Genomic DNA, 21,490 nt, shown 5'->3' on the forward strand with positions numbered 1-21,490 from the left:
CACCACTATCAGTCCCCTTTGTAGACCTCACAAGATAGACGAGTATAAATAAACTGCTCTATTTATAAGGCAGATTTTTCTGTTCACATACTAACATTTCTTCATGTTCTGCTTTAGAAAAAAAACTTCAATCCCAGTTTACTACAATTGAGTTATAAATAATTCACCGCGTAAGTCAGCACTGGTAGTTTCAATTATCCACATAAATGTGCTTTTTGAAAGATCTATTACCTGACTCATAATTAATTGATTGCTGAAAGCCATCAGCTTTCACTGGCCTTTGAACTGAAACAATTCTACTTGACATGAAGCCGTGCTACTATAAAAGTTACTGCCAAACAAGAAGCAAATGTAGGTTGTCCAATGCTTTAAAAGGTTGTTAGGATAATCTTATCATCAAAAGTGATGAGAATTATGAATAAAAGCAGTGGCTAGGGTAGTACCAGGCAATGCTCTGTCAGGAGGTTACAATTTCCATTCACTACACTTAACTGATTTCCTGACCTAAATTGCATCATGTGGTCAGGCCAAGTGGCATCTTTCTGCTAGGTAAGGAAGGTGCGCGGTGGACGTAAAAGTAAAGGTAATCATCCTACCTTACTGCAAAGTAAACAATAAAGAAGGAAGTTACATTCACGTTTCACCTCATCATATATTCAAGACCAAGGCTTTTCGACCTTCAAAGAGCACACATGCGTGCCATGATCAATGTTCATCCTGGTTCAGTGGTTATTCATTCATGTCATTGCTGAAAATCCAACGTTGCTGAAGTAGGTTGTACAAAATGGGACCAACACTTTCAGTGCTGCAGAAAAAGCAGTGATGTGTATTCACTGGAGAACCCTCACAGTATCCAAAACCAGGAGTCATCTCAAAACTTTCATCCCCATGCGCCAATAATTCAAACAGAGCAGTTGGCTTATGCCTTTCAGAAGCAAAGGGGTATGTGTGAGGATGAGTAGCATTGGGAGAGAATGGTAATAAAGTAAGCATCACACAGTCATAAAATAATGTATTATTATTTGATCTGAAGACTGAAAAGTATTAAAATATCATGAGCTGTTTAGTTTTAATGTTGAGCTTTATAAATAAATTGCTGGCTTACAATAAAGAGGCGAGACATCAGGCAGGTCACTTGACTAGTCTGATCTTAGCTGTGATGACTGCCAATCAGCAGTCAGCAAAAGCTGAGCTAATCCGGGGACAGTGATGCTGGAACAAGCCATGGATGCTGGCGGTGGCTACCATGAGGGCCACGTACACCTGCTTAAGACTTCAATGTTGCATCATCAAATGTGGCAGCCAAATTACCCATTAACAGCTAATAAGATGAATAACTGATTTAATAGGTATTGGCCGAGAGGAATTATGGCTAGGAAACTGAATGAAAAAGAAAAGGGATTTCTAAAAGTGTTAGGAAATCATTTGCGCCTACCTAACCAGAGGTCAGTGCCTCAAGTTACTGCCTCATCTGACAGATAGCTTCTAACAATGCAGCAATCCCCAGTGCCTCATTAAAGTGTCAATGTAGGTTATGCCTAGAGTCCTGAAATGGGGTTTAAAACCAAAAGCTTGTGGCTCAGGAGCGAGAGTCCCATGACTGAGCCAAGCTGACACTGAATTGTAATTGGGGAGCATACTGCCTTCCCTTGCTGCAGAAAGCTGCTTATTACTTCATGAGAAGGGCACAGCTTTATGGCAATTGGCAAAAATAACCAAAGACAACATAACGGACAAAACAATATTTCTGGCAAAAATCTGGAATGCATTGCCTGAAAGAGAAATGGAAGCTGATTCAATGTCACTCTCAAAAGTGAACTAGGTAAACAGTTGAAAATGAAAAATTTGCAGGGTTATAAAGAAAGAGCAGCGGAGAGAGATTAATTGGGTAGTTCTTCTAATGAGCTGGCACATGCTTGATGGGGCAAACAGCCTCCTTCCATTCTGTATTGTTCTATGATGATTCTTTAATGTCAGGCTGGAGCCATGAAGTGGTCAGTACTTGGGCCTATGCTCTTTCTAATCTACCTGGATATTCCTTCATCATCACTGGATCAAATTCCTGGAAGACCAACGTAATAGCATTGTAAAGAACACCTTAAGTACTGCAATAGATTAAGAAGGCTACTGCAATGTCTCAAGAAGGTGATCCACCATCACCTTCTCAAGGGCAACTTGGGATGAGCAATACTAGTGATAGACATAGTCGGAGAATGAATTACAAAAATTGAACAGAAGGATAGAAGAGAAATTAAATGCATAAAATATTTAGATGAGCTGTGGAACTGAGCAGACAAATAAAATTTAACTCAAGAATTGCACTTAAGATGAGAACTACAAGCACAGGCATACAAATAATATATATGAATTGGCAGAAGACTCAGAAGCTTGGTGTGATAGGAGGCTTGGCAATTTCAATGTCTAGACAACATAATGCAGCAATTAAAAGCATTATGCTGCGATTATATACCTATAACAGAGCAGTACAAAGTCTTCAAAATTTCCATTGAGGCTTTACATTGCACAGGTCACATCACTCTCAGAATATTGGATTCTGAGCAACACCACATAAAATGAAAAAAAAAACATTTACTTGTTTTGTAAAGTTTGAAGAGAAGAGAAATGTGAAGAGGACAGGCTATGAGGAAAGATTAAAGAAACTCAGGCTTTACAGCTTGGAAAGAAGGTAGTTAAGTGTGAGGGGGGATAATTAAAGTATATTAAGCATGAAATAGTCTTTTGGTAGTACAGAACTTGAGTACTATTGAAAGAAGAGGCAATAGGTTGGCAAGTGGCTTTGCCATGCAGAATGCACCACTGATGGTGACTGACCAATGTTCCACTTAAGGAAGCTATAGATATTTGTACTGCAGCACTATGTCATGGTAATCTAGACCCGCCACCATTGTGTGAATCAGTATTTATTGAACTTATGAACTCGGCAACCCACACAGCAGAGTTCAGTTTTAATGACAAATCACTGGTGCAGCCTCAGCTGGAATTGTGTTCAATTCTAGGTATCACACTTTAGGAAGAATGTCAAGGCCTTGGAGAGGAGGTTTACTAGAATAGTACCAGGGTTTGATTAAGAGACTAAAAGAAGCCCAGATTGGTCTCCTTGAAGCATTTACCATTAAGAGGAAATTTAATTGTGGCATTAAAAAGCGACAAGTGTTTTGCTGGAGTAATTAAGAGGAAAACTGTTTCCACTGGCAGTAGGCTCAGTAAACACAGGACACAGATTTAAGGTAATTGCCAAAAGAACCAGAGGCGACATAAGGAAGTATTTCTTTTACAATGTAAGTTACTTTGCAATGCAAATATTGCTTGAAGGCGTGGTGGAAGCAGATTCAATAGTAACCTTGAAAAATAAATTCAATAAACACTTGAAGGGCTTTGGGAAAGATCCGGGGAGTGGGACTAAGTGGAGAGCTCCTTCCAAGCACCGACACATACACAATATGCTTACTGACCACCTTCAGTGCTATATGATTCCATGAATTTTTTTCAAAATGCATCTATCTGCTGTAGTGTGGGAATTAATGTACTAGATAAAAGTGCTTTAATGGGCTGATTAGCTGTTTCTAGTTTTGACTTTTTCTTTTAAAATGACTACAATGGGAAGCATAGTTGAATGTTCAGCTTTTAGCAACATGTTTTCAGTCCTATGAGGAAAGTGGGAAACAGGTGGAAAGGGGATCATTTTCTGCTCAAAAACAAAAATACCTGGAAAAACTCAGCAGGTCTGGCAGCATCCGTGGAAGGGAGCACAGTCAACGTTTTGAGTCTGCATGACTCTTCAACAGAACTGTTTTTCCAGGTATCTTTGTTTTTGTTTTCGATTTCCAGCATCTGCAGTTTTTTGCTTTTATCATTTTTTGCTCTTGTACTCACCACTATTTCAGTCCATTTGCTCACCTCCTTCCAGATCATTGAGCTTGAAACTCTAATCTTCCTTCATAGTTCATCAATTTTACACTAGATACCAATTTGTTGACTCTTTAATACATTTGTATCTTGTTTTGTGGTGTGGTAAACAGGTTCAGACAATTGCAGTTTTAAACACACAAACAGCATGTTCCCTACTGAGTATTGGGTACACTTCTGGGGCACTATACCAAAAGGGGAACATTCTGGCCTTGGAAGGAATACACAAAAGAACATTTAAATTATATCAAATCAGCCATTGGGCTAAAATACAGAACTCTGACTTAACACCATACAGAGAACAGCAAATAGGTGAAATAGTCTACCCAAAGAGGTAACGGAAGGGGACGTTGTTAGAAATTTTTAAATAGGGAGAAGGATATAATTTTCATAGAGACAGATACTGAATCAAAGGTAAAATAGGCAGTGATCTTTGAAATTGGCACGATGAATGGAAATTATCATTTCCAGTTCAATTTCATAAGGAAACTAGGGCATATAGATGGGAAAGGGGATCAGGATTTTCTCCTTTTACATTCAACAACCATCAATCTTAGTGTATCTGCTTTAATAGATAAAAACAAATATCACAGTGGACTGTTTGAAAGGGTGGTGGATGCAGATTCATTAGTAATGTTTAAATGGGAATTGGATATAAACTTAAAGGGAAATACCTGCAGTGCTATATGTAAAGAACAAGAAAATGAGACTAATTAGATAGCTCTTTCAAAGAGCGAGCACACTGGTTCAATGAGGCAAATGGCCTCCTTCTTTGCTATATCATTCAATGATTGGCCTGATCATCTTTTCTCCTAACTTACTTGCTATAGTGTGTAGTAAGCAAGTTATCTGTATTAAAAAAGAAACTTATACATGACAGCACTTCCTGCCTGTATTACTTCAATTCTTCTTAAATTTTTGTCGCACTTTCTGGCAATTGCTTCCCCATTAAATCTCCTATTCCGACATTTGATGTAGGATTTGCTAATGTAAACTTCTTACACTGCAATTACACAAACTGGCCACTGAGTGCCTTTGGCTTCTTGCCTATGAACAACCTACGGAGAACTTTGTTTCCAGAATACAGCTTTGAGCGGAACTGCCCAGACTTGCATCGATTTCCTGGAGTGGCCCACAGTGCTGTCTGCTATCTGCACAGGTTTCTCTGTTGATCACTGAAAAAGGGTACGCAGCAACACTATCTATCAACATAAGTCTGTGCAGCACGACTTGAACCAGCACCATGTGAACAAATTTCCACCCCCACCTGCCAGTTTCTTCTGCTGAGAAAAATTCAGTACCTTCCCTTCAGAGTTGCTTCCCATTTTATTTATTTCTCACCAGTTTGTCATAGTTTAATTTTAATTATTTTGACTATTTTATGTAAAAATCTCTAAGGTTCCTATTTTAATTTTGAAATACAAATCACGTGTATAATTCTCTATATTTGCCAATCTAATTCTAGCTGTTCCTCTTATACTCTCATATCCTGTTGGATTTGTTAGGTATAAATCACTGCCACATAAAATGTGAATGAGAAGGTATGAATCAATAAAATGATTTTAATCTCTGAAACAGCCACTTTATCCCAAAATCCTATTTTGTTTCTCTGACCCTGATTCCAGTGCATCTGCCATATAATATCATTTTACCACCCAGCCACAGTAACCTGAACCACTCAGTGAAGTTCCAATTTAGGTATTCTCATTCTCCTCCCCAGGGCAACTCTGTTTCGCAGCTTTCAAGTGTGTTTTCTGCCACAACCAGCATGCGACCCTTGGCTCATTCTACAATATATTCTACAATTATAAAAATTTAATATATTGTAAGTCTAATATAACAATAACTATAATTGCTTATCAAAAGCTTGAAGCTCTGTTGGTCAGAGCTTAGAGTCAGAAAGAAGGGGAGTGGATTCAGGGAACAGCTCGGGGCAGAGAGTAGAACAGAATGAAACTTGTGTCAGGAATTCAAAGAAGGAGACAGAGATAACAATTCAGTCCAAAACAGATTGTTGAGAGAGTGTTTTGGACAAGATACAAGAGAGGACCGCAAGTGAAAGTTCTTTCTGCCATCCCCGCTTGTGCTTTGCATTTCCCTAGCCTTTAATCCCACATTTTTCCAGCTTTGAACCTTATTCCACCATCCTTCCCATCCCCCTCCACCTCCTCCACATGCTAACCTGTTTCCCTTACGCTATAACCCTCCTCTACCATCCCAACTCCAATATTTAACCCCACTACACCACAACATTTGATCCTGACATACATTTTATCAGTGGCAGGAAATTGAGAGGGTGGCCTTCCTGCTCTAAGGCAAATTGAGCCAATTAAGCAGTCAATTAAGTGCCTCTTCCTGCCACTGCTGGCATTTTACTTGTAGGCTTGGGGGACACCTTCTATTCAGGCACTCTGTGGCCCATAGATGGAAGCCCCGATGGCAATGACTGCCTCTGCAGCAACAAGCACACCCCCTGACCCATCACCACTGCCAACCATCTCTTCCCCCCCCCCCCACCTCCCCCAAACCAACCACCACACTCCGCTATTAGCAACCACCATCCCCCACAACAGTGACCGTCTGGCTGGCCCTGGAAACCGAAGACCTGTTACCAGCTGTGAGAGTGGCCTGCTCCTGAACTTCCAGGCATAGTGGCCACCACTCCCAATGGCACTGCTGAGATTGCTGAGTTGCAGGCCTCCAATTAGCCAGCAGCTCTTGGAGCCAGAACATCTTTTAAAGGAATAGGAGCCCCAACTGCAGCTAATCCTTGCCAGGATAGTGAAAAATGCTGTCGGAGTTCTCAAAAAACGGTTGAGGCAGTGTTGTCCCCAACGTTTGGGTCTGTGCTGACAAAATTCCAGTCACTATGTGCAACACCATGAAATCTGAAACAATAAAATACGAATCATAAAATTTAATGTTGACTAAATGCATTTCTAGTATTGGTAACAGGTGGCCCTCTAACCTTCATAGCAACTTTAACGATAGCTTCTATTTTCTGCCCAGCAGTAGGTGCTGGCAATGCGGGGTTACATTTTTAAAACATTGGGGGTGGTGGGGCAGGTAATCAGGTCGGTGCTTGGGGTAGAAAACCCATGCCAACCAGCCTCCTAATCAGGACATCATACCACAAAGGTGCTCGGCACATTTAGTGCTGAATTGTATTTTGCTTCTGGTTCTTTTTGTTTTGCTTCCCCAGGCAATAAACTTGCCTTTACATGTGACAGGTCAACTAAAATACGTCATATATTATGTAGCCTGGGATTTATTGGCCAGAATGCTTGGGCTTGATGGTCTTTTGTGTAATCTGGAGATTGCTTGACTAACAATTTAAATACATTTCTTCTACCTTCTCTCATGCTTTGTTATGTTTTCTGTAATATTTTAGCTTTTATTTTGGACTATTACTTCAATGTTTAACCTTTATTTAACCTTTCACTAATTTATTTTACACTAATTTATTTTAAATAGATAGAGATTAATTTCTATGATTAGTCAACAACTCCATTATCATTGCACCATGCAATGACCAGGATGACAGAAGCTGAACTAGAAGGACTGTGGTCTTTGGCAGTTCCTATACCTAAACCTAATTGATTTTCCCGGGCACCCATCAGATATGGTTTTCTGTGCCAGATATAGTTGCAATATGAAAATGTAGACTAACCTGAAAACAAAAGAAAGCAAACAAAAAATAAAACAAAGTCCAATTCATTGCCAAATAGGACATAAAATGTTTCAATATTGATTTGGTCAGGTACTAGAGACAAACTAATACAGTAACATGGAATCAACATTCATAATCCAACCTTGATCCAAGTGCTTGACGAAATAGCTAGATCAGTGGGGCATGAAGCTTGAGTACTGCTGGAGAATAATGTATTCACCAGCACTCCGCCAATAAATCAGTGAAATGGAACAACGTAGGAGTGTAATTAATTAATGAACACTGCCCGATTCCTACTAGATAATTTTATATTACCAGGCTGCCATTTCTTCTTTATTTGTTCATGGGATGTGGGTATCACTGTCAAGGCCATCATTTATTGCCCACCTAATTGTGCTTCAGGAGGTTGCAGTGAGCACTTCTTGAAGTGCTGCAGCCCAGTGCTGTAAACTAGCAAGTTCCATAAGCTAGCAAGTTCCATTATTTTGACCCAGTGACAATGAAGGAACAGCAAATATATTTCCAAAACAGGATGGTGTGTGACCTGGAAAGGAACTTACAGGTGGTGGTGTTCCCGTGCACCTGCTGCCCTTATTCCTCTAGGCAGGAGAGGTCCCAACTTTGGAAGGTACTGTCAAAGAAACCTTGGTGAATTGCTACAGTGCCATTGTAATGCTGGTGGTGGAGAGAGTGAATGTTTAATGGGTGGATGGGTGCCAATGAAGCAGGCTGCCTCGCTCTGCATGGTGTCCACGTTCTACAGTGCTGTTGGAGCTGCACTCATCCAGGCAATAGGGGAGTATTCCATCACACTTCTGACTTTCAGCTTGTAGATGGTGGAAAAGCTTTGAGAATTCTCAGTCTCTCTCCAGCTCCTGTAGCTACAGTTTTAATGTGGCTCATCCAATTAAGTTTCAAGGATAACCTCCAAAATGTTGATGGCAAGTGATTCAGCAATGGTAATGTCACAGTACATCAACAAGATATTCACTTGTTGGAGATGGTCATTGTCATGTGTGGCATAAATGTTACTTGTCACTTATCAGCCCAAGCCTGAATGTTGAACAGACCTTGCTGCAGGTGGACACAGATTTCTTCATCATCTGAGCAGTTGCAAATGGAACTCAACACTGCGCAATCATCAGTGAACATCCCCTCTTCTGACCTTACGGCAGAGGGACGGTCATTGATAAAGCAGTGGAGAATTTCCCCTGATTCCCACTGACTTCAGTCTTGTTAGGACTTCTTGATGCTACACTTGGTCAAATGCTGCCTTGAGGTCAAGGGCAGTTCCTCTCATCACAGCTCTGGAATTCAGTTCTTTTGTCCATGTTTAGACCAAGAATGCATTGAGGTCTGCAGCCAAATGGGTCGAATAGAACTCATGCTGAGCATCAGTGGGTAGGTTATTGCCGAGTAAATGCTGCTTCATAGCACTGCCAATGACATCTTCCATGACTCTGCTGATGATTGATATGATGAGAATAAACTGATGTGACACCAATTGGCTGGATTACATTTGTCTTGCATTTTGTGGCCAGGGCATAACTGGACAATTGTCCATATTTTTTGAGTAGAAAGTGTTGTTGCTGTGCCAAAACAGCTTGGTGAGGGGTAAAGCCACTTCGGGAACACAAGTCTCCAGCAATAAGGGCCAGGTTGTTGTAAGGATCTATAGCCTTTGATGTATCCATTATGTTCAAACATTTCTTGATATCATGTGAGTGAATCTAACTGACCAAAGTCTGATGTCTGTGGGGGTCTCAGGAAGACGCCAAGATGGATCATCCACTCAACACTTCTGTGTCCTTTAGAACTTGGCCAGCTCAGTTAGTAATGGTGTTACTGAGCACCTCATGTGATAAACATTGAAGTCTCCAACCCAGAGTACATTCTGTGCCCTTGCTACCCTCTATACCTTGTTCAAGTGATGTTTAACATGGAAGACTGCTGATTCATCAGTTGAGGGAGGGCAATAGGTGGTAATAAGCATGGGGTTTCTTTAGCCATGTTTGACCTGATGCCATGAGAATTCATAGGATCTGGAGTCAACACTCAGGATTCCCAGGGCTACTCCCTTCTAAATTTTTACAACTCTGGTGGGTGAGTACTGCCAGTGGGACAGAACATAGCCAGAATTGGCGATGGCAGAGCTTGGGATGTTAGCTGGAAAGTATGGTTCTGGAAGTAGGTCTATTGCTTGACTAGTCTGTGTGACAGCTTTCATAATTTTGGTACAAGTCCCCAAAATTATTGAGGAGAACTCTGCAGGGTCATCTGGTTTTTGTTGTGTCTGGTGATTAAGTTCATGCCGGGTGATCTGTCTTCTTTCATTCTTACTAGCCTTTTCGTAATGGCTTGATAGAACTGAGAGCTCACTAGGCCATTTCAGACAGCAGCTAAGAGACATATACATTGCTGTTGGTCTGAAGTCACATGCAGGCCAGACCAGGTAAGAATGACATATTTCGTTACCAAAAGGGTGTTAGTGAACCAGATGGCTTTTAATGACAATCTGGTAGTTTCATGGACACATGGCTGATTTTTAATAGATTTCCAACTTTTTCAAATTTCCAGCATTTGATGTTACATTTATTGTTACAAACAGCTGTGAAGGCCACTAAATTTTAAAACTGGGCCTTGGCTGAACACGATCATTAAAATGGCTGAACCTATGTCGGTCTATGATCCCAGAACAAAAGAAGCCACTTTGCAGTTTCAGCAAAACACACACCTCATTATCTCTGAGGAGCCACTAACGATCACCTGGGGGCTGCACAGCCCAACTTCAAAGAGAGCTATACAAAGCCGGTTTGCATTTGATAACCCATGCTTGCCAGCAGGACACAGTGGGTCTGCTAAAACAAAAAGCCCCTCAAGCGTTCCTTTCAAAATAATTCATGGCTCAGAACAAAAATATATCCCAGTGAGGTAGAAGGATTCTAAGAAGGGGCTAAACCGACCATGGTTAACCAAGGAAGTTAAGTCAAATTGAAAGAAAAAACACACAATGTGGCAAAGATTAGTAGTAAGCCAAAGAGTTGGGAAAGTTTTAAAAACCAACTAAAGATGACCAAAAAAAAGGGAGAAAGTAAATTTTGAGGGTAAACTAACAAGTAATATAAAAACGGGCAGTAAGAGCTTCTTTAAATATATAAAAAGGAAGAGAGAGGTCAAAGTGAACATAGGGTCCTTAGAGAATAAGGCCGGGGAAATAATAATGGGGAACCAGGATGTGGCAGAGGAGTTGAATAAATACTTTGCATCAGTCTTCACGGTAGAAGACAATAATAGCATTCCAAAAATACTAAATAATCAAGGGGCAAATGTGGGGGGTGGGGGGTGGGGGTGTTGGGAGGAAATAAATACATACAATAACTATCACTAGGGAAAAAGTACTAGAGAAACCTAAGGGGCTAAAGGTCAATACGTCCCCTGGACCTGAAGGGTTGAAACCTAGGACATTAAAGGAAATAGTGGATGCACTGGCGGTAATCTTCCAAGAATCCTTAGATTCTGGAAAAGTCTCAGAGGATTGGAAAACTGCCAATGTAACACCCTTATAGAAAAAGGGAGGGAGACAAAAAACAGGTAACTATAGGCCAGTTAACTTAACATTTGTCATTGGGAAAATATTAGAGTCAATTATAAAGGATGTAATAGCAGAACATTTAGAAATACATAATATAGTCAAGTAGAGTCAGCATGGCTTCATGAAGGGGAAATCATGCCTGACAAATTTATTACAATTCTTTGAGGAGGTAACAAGCAGCGTAGATACAGGGGAGCCAGTAGATGTAATATATTTGGATTTCCAAAATGCATTCCATAAGGTACTGCATGTAAGGCTACTTAATAAGATAACAGCCCATGGTGTTGGCGGCAATAAAATAGCTTGGATAGATGATTGGCTAACTAATAGAAGATAGAGAGTTGGGATAAGAGGGGCATTTTCTGGATGGCAACCTGTAACTAGTGGAGTGCCACAGGGATCAGTGCTCGGGCCACAATTACTTACAATATATATTAGTGAGTTGGATGAGGGAAGTGAATGTGCTATTGCCAAGTTATGACAAAATAGGTGGGAAGGCAAGTGATGAGGATGGCACAAAGAGCCTACAGAGGGATATAGGCAGGTTAAGTCAGTGGGCAAAAACTTGGCAGATGGAATATAATGTGGAAAATGTGAGGTTCTGCACTTTGGCAGGAAGAATAGAGGAGCTGAATATTATTTAAATGGAGAAAGACTGCAGAAAGCTGCAGCACAAGGGGATGTGGGGGCCCTCGTGCATGAATCACAAAAAGCTAACATACAAGTTCAGTGGGTAATAGGGAAGGCAAATGGAATGTTGGCTTTATTTCAATGGGAATAGAGTATAAAAATAGGGAAGTCTTGCAAAAATTATACAAGGCACTAGTTAGACCACACCTAGAATACTGTGAACGTTTTGGTTCCCTTATCTAAAGAAAGATTTACTGGCATTGGACACAGTTCACAGAAGGTTCACTACATTGATCCCGGGTATGGAGGGATTTTCTTATGAGGAGAGGTTGAGTAGGTTGGACCTGTACTCATTGGAGTTGAGAAGAATGAGAGGGAGCCTTTTTGAAACATATAAGATTCTGAAGGGGCTTGACAGGGTAGCTGCTGAGAGGTTATTTCCCCTTGTGGGGGAGTCTAGGACGAGAGCGCATAATCTCAGAGTAAGGGGTCACCCATTTAAGACAAGAGATGAGGAGGAATTTCTTCTCTCAGAGGGTAGTGAATCTGTAGAATTCTTTACCACAGAGGACTGGAGCGGCTGGGGCCTTCAGTATATTCAAGGCTGAGGTGGACAGATTTTTAATCAATAAGGGAATCAAGGGTTCTGGGGAAAAAGCAGGAAAATGAAATTGAGGATGATCAGATCAGCCATGATCTCATTGAATGGCGGAGCAGCTTCAATAGGCTGAATGGCCTACTTCTGCTCCTACATCTTATGGTATTATAATGGTTGGGATGTTTAGCAGTCTTTGAGTCCTAGCCGAAGTTCAGATAATGGATACACATACTTTGTTGAAGGCCTGGTGGAGAGGTGGGAGTCATGTGACCTAGGCCTCTGGCTTGTGGAACATGTGATATTGCCTTGCTGAACTGAATAGCTTAGTCTGCTCTTTAGCATCTGACTAGCAGCCACACTGAAAGGAGCTCTGCCCAGGTTGAACACCTGGCCCCATCTACACTGCTTCTGTTGGAAGGTCTGTGCCATCACCTACAAGACTGATTCATCTCTGCATGCCTATCTCATCTTGTGAAGTCAACACCACCGGAAAAGTGAATTCTGCAAAATCCGTTTTCAGCCCACTGACCTCCATCAAGGAATATCTCATTGGACTTAGATTCTGGACTCTGGAACTCAAGTGAACCAATATTTATTTTCTCTGTGGTCACTGTGCTGTAAAGCCTTCTTTTCTCTATCCCACTTTTTACTGTCCGAGTGTGGAAGTGATGTTGCAAACCCTCCTTCCCACGTTTTGAGTGTGTGCAAATAAATTATACCTTTAAGTTCATTCCATCTCGAGTTTGCTGTCGAGTTATTAATAGAAATTTGGACTGCACAAAAATTGAGGGGTTAGGGAAATACGACCCTACCCCTGGGCCAGAAGCTCCAGTTTCAAGTCCCACTCCAGGAATTGATGGTCACGTAAGGTGCTTTCACAACGTGGCCAAACAGATTGTTTATCAGCCTGTAAATCCTTCCAATACTCCAGATGGCAGGTGGCAAGAGTGGGAGAGTTTCCTGGTCAGCCATACTGCAGAAGGCACCAAACCTTTGCAGTACTTTGCCAAGCATAATCCAATGCAAATCCCTTGGTCACCAACATCCTCCTAGGGCATAGTCCCTAAAGGAGGAGGAGGACGAGTGTGCAGGCGAACTCAGAAGTTGCCTACCTGTAAACCAGTAGCACACAATCCCTTTCTGGTGAACACTGTTGGATTTATTTTAAAATCTAGTTACTTATCCTGACTTACTGTTGATTATTACAAGACAAACAAATAAGGTTCTGTGAGCAAAGGCAACAACAGCATGCATTTATATAGCACTTTTAACATAGGCAAACAAGCCAGTGTGTTTAACAGGAGAGTCATCAAACAGAATCTGACACCAAGCCTCATTAAGGAGGTACACTATGATAATCCAAATAGTAAACATATGAGTAAAATTTTCCAAAATTCCAGTTGGCCAGAATCAAACAGCAGATCCACTGAATCAATATATCGCCTATGCTTCAAACTGTTTGAACATGAAGGTCATTTTGAGGTTTCAAAATAAACAAGGTAACAAAGCCGTCAGTGTCTTACTAGAGTTGACAAAAGGCAGTCACCCCTTTATTCCAAGTAAGGCATATACGTCATATTTTTATATGCCATATTTTTTCGCCATATAAAGTTTAGAAGTACTCTAGAAAGAACTGCAGATGAAAACTCTCATCGATACTCCCATCATCTTGAACTGAAATAGAGTCTAAGGGTATGCATGCGAAACAGGTCTTGCCCAAGGACAAATAACTGCTCCATCTGCTTTCCAACATTTTAAAAGGATAGCAAAGCATGATTATATTATGAATAAAAGGTGCAGTTAAGTTATAACACTCATTGGGAAGGATCAAGGTCCTTCCTCAACTCTTTAGTCTGTAAAGCTACAATCACAGACAAACAAGCCATTACGAGTTGGTTTTACGAAGGCTTATAAAAGTGCTATGTGTTATTGAAATAAATGGGGAATGGCATTTCACGATTCTTAAGTGCCGGTGCAGCAATATCACCCAATCGACAGTTGGCACATAGGAAAATAAGCTAATTTGAACAACTATCTTGAAAAAAAAATTGTCTTTTAAACACCAGTACCAGTTTCAACGAATTAATGTATCAATTGTTACTTCAAATTATAAACTCCATAGAGCAAGTACTTGTGGTACAACGCACTGCTACTATCGATGGATGCTGAGAAAATTGCAAAGAAAACAGCATTTAGTTTAACTGATAGAAGTCAGTACAAAATTAACAATCAGCACTCACGAGAGAAAAAGGCTTCTGCAAAAAAAACTAATGCCATTTTTGTATACTTTTGAAAGAAAGAGACAAAGTGCAGAAAATACCAAAAAAAATTCTTACAAAAATCAGCCAGCAGGATGTCCATGAAAAATAATGAAACCAGAAATCTATTTTTCCCCATTGTTAACACTGAACTATACAATACACTATGTCAACAAATTGGATCAATTAAACAACAAGCAGATCTCAATCTTCCAGTACTAACCAAATTTATTATAATGTAAGGCACTACAGCTTCTCCAAAATAAAGAATAGAGGCCTGCATATAGTGAATATTTGAAATCCTAAATTACATCAATTATTGAATGGAAATTTTTCTCCATAAACTGCAATAAAGGCAGATAGGCTAAAAAAAAAACAAAATGCCAAGATCCGGACTTCAACAATGCATCACATCTTGGACCGTACTAACCTACTTTAAATCACCACCTACTGCAAACAAGGCCTGCGTCATCTTTACCAGAGCAGTTCTGAATTAACCCTGCACAAATCCGCAATATCAGACTAAGAATGGTGCTGCTTATGCGGCATTAACAAAAGAATTAAGAGAGAGAGAGGAAAAAAAAAACTGTATGACTCTAGGAGGCACACCTTATACTGCAAATACGATTTGAATTCTTAACCTCTGGACTGAAACCAAGCTTCACTGGTGTGAGGGAGGTGGGAAGGGAAGAGAGAAAGATTGAGCTACAGTGTCGAGATTAATATGGAACACTGGATTTCTTTGTGAAACCATTTTAGTCCAGCACTTAAAATGCCTGGTGTTGAATACAATTTAAACCAATAGCACATTAATAATATGAACAGGATACGTATCATAAGGAGCCTTTATGAATATCCTTGTGGATATGCAAGTCACAGTGAAATTTTCTGTCTGACATATTGAATTTCATTTAGAGGTTTCATTTAAGGAGAAAGTGTTGAAGAATTAAAGCAGCATCTGTCTAAGAGCTATAGCACAGATGGTGGCACTAACTGACCAGCATGATCTGTTAGGACTAAACCGTTCATGCAAACTAAAATAGGAATACCTAGAAACAGGAAGGCAAAGAAATGTGAAAATGATCCCAACTGCAGAGTAAAAATAGCAAAGCCATCAAAATGGATCAGTAAAAGAGGAAGAATCTGCAAGCCTGACCCTCTAAAAAAAAGGGCATCATATACTCTAACTGTCAAGTATACTTTCCCACATTTATAAAAGGCTAATGATAAACAGCTGGAAAATAGAACTCACCCCTTTTATGCATCTCTTGCAAAGGAATGGCGTCTCTACCACCACCATCATAAGGTAAGTAAGGGTCAGAAGGCATATCCATACGATATCAAGAAAGAAGCAAATACGCTGCACTGAAAATCTGTCACATTACCCTCTCAAGCTGCAGAGTAGCAAAGCTGCCATGTTTGCTCAGGAAAATAGACTGTGTGTGCATGCAGCCTTGTGCACGAGCTTGGGTCCTGTGATAGGCTATGTAAACAACAGGAAATTGATGTAACCAACAGGAAATTGCTCCTGTCATGTTGCTACTGGTTACCAGTTCACTGATCACAGAAGCTTAGCAGCAGAGTAAATGCACTGTCAGCTAATGTTTTTGAAGGTGACAGTTCTAATTTACGCAGATTACCTTTTCTAAATTTAGGAATACAATGAGTATTCTACTGTCAAAGAATAAACCAATTACTAAATACACAGTAAAATTTTGTTGAGCTCACATTTTCATTATGGGTCCTTACCTAGATAAACTTCAACGGCAGAGAAAAAGCGTGAGAAAAAACTAGAAAAAAATGAATGAGTGAATGAACAAGAAATACTTTGAGGGCAAGGGGGAGAAAGAAATAGTATTTTCTAACATTCTTCAGCATGTGAAGGTACTTCGCAGCCAAGGAACATAAAACAAATTACCGTAGATCGTGGTGAATAAGTTGACCTTTGAAGGCTCGAAAAATCCTTCGAAAAAATAGGGTTGACTTATACACCAAGTAAAAAATGTGAACCGTCAGGTGTTAGCTTCGTTGGTTGCCATTTTGAAATGTGAAAAAATCACTGGCAATTCAAATTAAATAAATCAATGTGACACATTTTATTGAGTTAATTCTGCAAAGATACCTTTATCCACAATCAAAACATTATTCACTGTCTTTAGCATTGGACACAAAGGGTTCACTGAATTCATTGGCCCGTAAATTCCATGATCCCCAGTGTCGGATTTAGGGGGTGCCCCAAAGATGTGTTGGGGAATCCCTCTGGCAAGTTCCCAGGCAAGGGTTTGCATGGCAATTCCCCAGGGTTGCACACTTCCTCTAGACAATTGCTCTGCTCTAGGAACCATCTGAAAATACGATTTAAATCACAAACATCGGATGGTTCTGCCGGGGTTTCACCAATAGTTACCGAGCAAAAGTTAGAAAAATTAAGCCACTTCTAACTTCTGGGTAACTATTATAATGACCCCGCGAGAGTCCCCACCCCGACCTCCAACAACCCCACCGAACCCCACATCAACCTCACCCACCCCCCAACATTGGATCCCCGCCCCTGACTTCAGACCCACCCCCTGCCTCTGGACCACCCCCCCCCCCCTCCCCCCCCCCGGGCTTTTGGACTCTGGACCCCCCGGACCCCCACCAACTACAGAGCTGCCCCACTCTCCGGAACCCAACCCAGCACCTCCCCCTCCTCCCAAACACTCCCTACGCCTGGACAATCCCTGACCCCCGCCCCCCCCAGACCCCCAAACCAGCTCCCCCCCACCCCCTCCACCCCAACATCCCAACCCGCTCATCTTATGTACTTACCTTAGACACTTACCTTGCCCCGGCCTCTCAATTTCCCTAGCTCATTAAATTTACGGCAGCAAATGCTGTAAAAAAGGGGTTGTACCCTCCTTGAATGCGCTGGAGCTACACTTTGTGGGGCCTGCGAGGATTCTTTCAATGCAGGCCTCAAATGACTCCGGCAAACAGAAGTGGCAACACAATTTTCAAGACCAGGTAAACAGGCATTTATTTCTTCTAATTTCTGTGGATCAGCACTTTCCGACACTCATCAGAAGTTCCGACCCATTGAGTCAATTTGGCTACGGCATCCACTCTGGATCAGATTTGGCGTTTTCATTTTCAGAATCATCCCTCCACAATCTAATGACAGTTTATGCACTAATAGCATCCCACAATTTGAAGACAAAACCACACAAAACATGAAGTGGGGCAGCATGCATATTTCCACCCTTTGTGAAGAATTTTTCTCCATTCACCTTCCACCTATTCCATTCCGCACAAACATGATCCTTGAATGGCTTGCTGAGGGCTACATATAAAGGTTGAACTACCAACGTTAGACCCCCAGTATAACTGCAATTTGGGTGTTGTTTCTTTACAGGCAACTCTTGATCTCATCAGTTTTATGGGATGTGAACTCACCCCACACTAATAAAATCTGTTCTTTACATGGGTCACCAGAACACCTATTCCACACATTACTGATACACAATTTCACTCAATCCTCACACATCTGACCGTTGTCATGGACACACAGAATAACTCTAGGAGGAAATTTGATTTACAGCATAGTTTTACATTTGAAAATGATCATAGGCTTTAATTTCATTTCATTAGCCATGTAAGCTAGTATCACTGTGAATCTCGTGTTTTCATGTCATGTGCTTTTCAGCAGAACTATTTTTGAACCTTTCCACCACACAGTTCGGTTGCTGGGGGATGTCAAATATCATGGGTGTTTCATCCATGTTGCCAATGTGATATAATGAGTATTTATGTTTTTGCTGCTGTCTGATAAAGGATTACTGGAAACTGACAATTTTGGCAGACATCTTTTGATAACCTCGAAGCGATCTTGGTCTCCGTTCCATAAAGCAGTTAGACCAACTAGTTATTGGTCTGAAATCTTTGCTGGACTCAGGGTTGATGTGGCCCACTTAAAGTGCATTCATATGCATGGCATTTCTGGTGATGATGTAACTATTCTGATGATTTGAGGACACAGTTCAATAGATGTTTCTCAAGACCAGGCTAGTGGCTGGACCTGGGCATCTTCCTCAGAGCAGATTGCTTCTTCCTCCATTCTAGCACCAGTTTTTCACAAACACCAAATTCTCACGCAGTAGTTATTTAACGAGTTAACAAAAGTTACACTTTTAGATTGAAACTAACTTCATATGTCACTCTTTTTGCAGGAGGACACATTTCTGTTCATCGTCCACAAAGCGCCATCTGCTGTGTCAATGTGTCTTAAACTCCTGCACATCTTCTTGGCAACTTGGCCCATTTCACCTGTTTTCTCACATGCGCCGATGAATAAGGTGAGTTAAACATGCAATTTCAAGGTGGAAAATTGAGGCCAACTTCAAATGAGAGTATAGCGTGTCTTGGCAGAAAAAGGGGGTTGACTTTCTTACAAAATTCTTTCATAGGATGTGGGTGTCACTGGCTAGACCAGCATTAATTGCCTATATCTAATTGCCCTTGAGAAAGTGGTGGTGAGCTGCCTTCTTGAACCGCTGCAGGCCATATGGTGTAAGTACACCCACAGTACTGTTAGGAAGGGAGTTCCAAGATTTTGACCCAGCGACAGTGAAAGAACAGCAATATATTGCCAAGTCAGGATGGTGTGTGGCTTGGAGGGGAACTTGCAGGTGGTGGTGTTCCCATGCATCTGTTACCCTTGTCCTTCCAGGTGATATAGGTCGCAGGTTTGGAACGTGCTAGTGAAGGAGCCTTGGTAGTTGCTGCAGTACATCTTGTAGATGGTACACGCTGCTGCCTCTGTGTGTCAGTGGTGGAAGGAGTGGATGTTGTTTGTGGTGGCTGGGGTGCCAATCAAGTGGGCTGCTTTGTCCTGGATAGTGTCAAGCTTCTCCAGTGTCATAGGAGCCGCATTCATCCAGGCAAGTGGGGAGTATTCCATCACACTCCTGACTTGTGCCTTGTAGATGGTGGACATGCTTTGGGGAGTCAGGAGGTGAGTTACTCATCACAGGATTTCTAGCTTCTGACTTGCTCCTGTAGCCACAGTATTTATATGGCTAGTCCAGTTCAGTTTCTGGTCAATGGTAATCCCCAGGATGTTGATAGTGGGGGATTTAGCAATGGTAATGCCATTGAGTGGCATGGGGAGATGGTTGGATTCTCTTTTGTTGGAGATGGTCATTGCCTACTACAACCGCCATGGCAATGACATCCACACCAACAAAAGGGTCTGCGAGGAGATTGCCATCCTCCCCAGCAAGAAAGTTCGCAACGTGTTAATTGAATGTTACTTTCCACTTATCAGCCCAAGGCCGAATGCTGTCCGGGTCTGGCTGATATCTGAGGAGTTGTGAATGGTGAACATTGTGAAATCATCAATGAGCATCCCCATTTCTGACCTTATGAAGAAGAGAAGGTCATCGGTGAGGCATCTGAAGATGTTTGGGCCTAGGATAAGTATATGGCAAGCGTAGACCTAAACATGATTTTTGGGGCCAAAGAAATATGGCTGTCTTATATGCCAGGTTGACTTATATATGCCATGATCTATGGTTTTGGTACGTGGGCAAAAGCAGCTGTAATCTTGCAGATAGAAAAGTCTCATAAAAATCTCCAACATGAATAACTAGTTAATTTAGAAGCATTACTAGAGTGAAGAATGTTGGGCAGAACACCAGAAAAAACTCACTGCTCTTCAAAAGTAATACGCAGAAATTTAATATCCACTGAGACAGCACCTTATCCTAAGGCCTGTACTTCTGTGTAGTGCTCCCACAGGAATGCATCAAATACTTTATGTGCTCAAGTCCAGGGCAGGGCTTGAACCCAAAAATATCCAGCATTAGCTGAGGTAGCTCAGAGAGAGTCCTAAAAGGAAGAGAGGAGGGGGATTAAACGATTGGATGAAATTATGGTGACAGGGAGGATCAACTTCATGGCGGGACTGAAACATGACAAGAGTTTGCAATAAATGCTGGGAGTACTCAGCAGGTCAGGAAACATATGTGAAGAAAGAAAAGCAAAGTTAACTATTCAGATTGATTTACCCTTCATTAGAAGTTCTGATGAAAGGTCATCAACTTGAAACATTAATTCTGTTTCTCTCTCCACAGGGGCTACTTGACCTACTGAGTAATTCCAGCATTTTCTGTTTTTATTTCAGATTTCTAACATCCATGGTATTTTGTTTTTTACATAAGAAATTGTACATTTGAAGTGCAGGAAGACTGGATGCCAATGTAAGTCAACAAGGCTGGAGGTGATGGATAAGTGGGGCTGGGCTGCGCATGATAGAATTTGGGCAGCAGAGATTTGGATGAGCATGCAGGATGACCAACACAGCATTAGATTAGTCAAGCATGAAGGTGTCAAAGGCACGGGAACCAAGTGGCCATTCCTCTATGTTGCAAATCAAGAGATGCAGTTTAAGTAGCTTCACTCCAAATAGAGGCAATCACTGTGCTAATGTAAAATGGAAATGACCTCATTGAATGGCGGAGTAAGCTCGAGGGGCTGAGTGTCCTAATTCTCCTGCTCCTAATTCATATGTTCGTATGAAATACAAAGTACATGATACCTACAGGTTAGTCAACATCTGAAACAGAAACGTATGTTGTTCCTGGTCAGACACTGCATAAGAACAGGACACCTTTCACCCAATAAGTTTATGCATCATTCTTTTCTAAAGCTGACAACAACTATTTATAGAATCATAAAATGGTTACAGCACATTAGGAGGCCATTTGGCCCACCATGTCTATGCTGGCTCATTACAAGAGCAACTCAGCAACTCTCACTCCCCCACCCCTTCCCCA

The 21,490-nt window shown here is 41.3% G+C and overlaps 1 protein-coding gene across 5 annotated transcripts in view; it reads right to left on the reverse strand.

The window, feature by feature from the left end:
* The window catches only part of clcn3 (chloride channel 3), a 185,833-nt gene that overhangs the window by 100,757 nt on the left and 63,586 nt on the right, over nt 1-21,490 (reverse strand). Inside the window, exon 1 of one of the 5 annotated variants that reach the window (XM_041185773.1) lies at nt 15,928-16,149. The exons of 3 other annotated variants lie outside the window; for them this stretch is intronic. In XM_041185773.1, the coding sequence (XP_041041707.1) occupies nt 15,928-16,009 (82 nt within the window). In that variant the 5' untranslated portion in view covers nt 16,010-16,149. Of the gene's footprint in view, nt 1-15,927; nt 16,150-21,490 lie in introns of those variants that run through there. One more of the 5 variants, XM_041185779.1, reaches the window with a different exon arrangement.

The sequence above is a fragment of the Carcharodon carcharias genome, chromosome 4 (genome assembly GCF_017639515.1).
Source record: "Carcharodon carcharias isolate sCarCar2 chromosome 4, sCarCar2.pri, whole genome shotgun sequence".
NCBI classification, from domain to species: Eukaryota; Metazoa; Chordata; class Chondrichthyes; order Lamniformes; family Lamnidae; genus Carcharodon; species Carcharodon carcharias.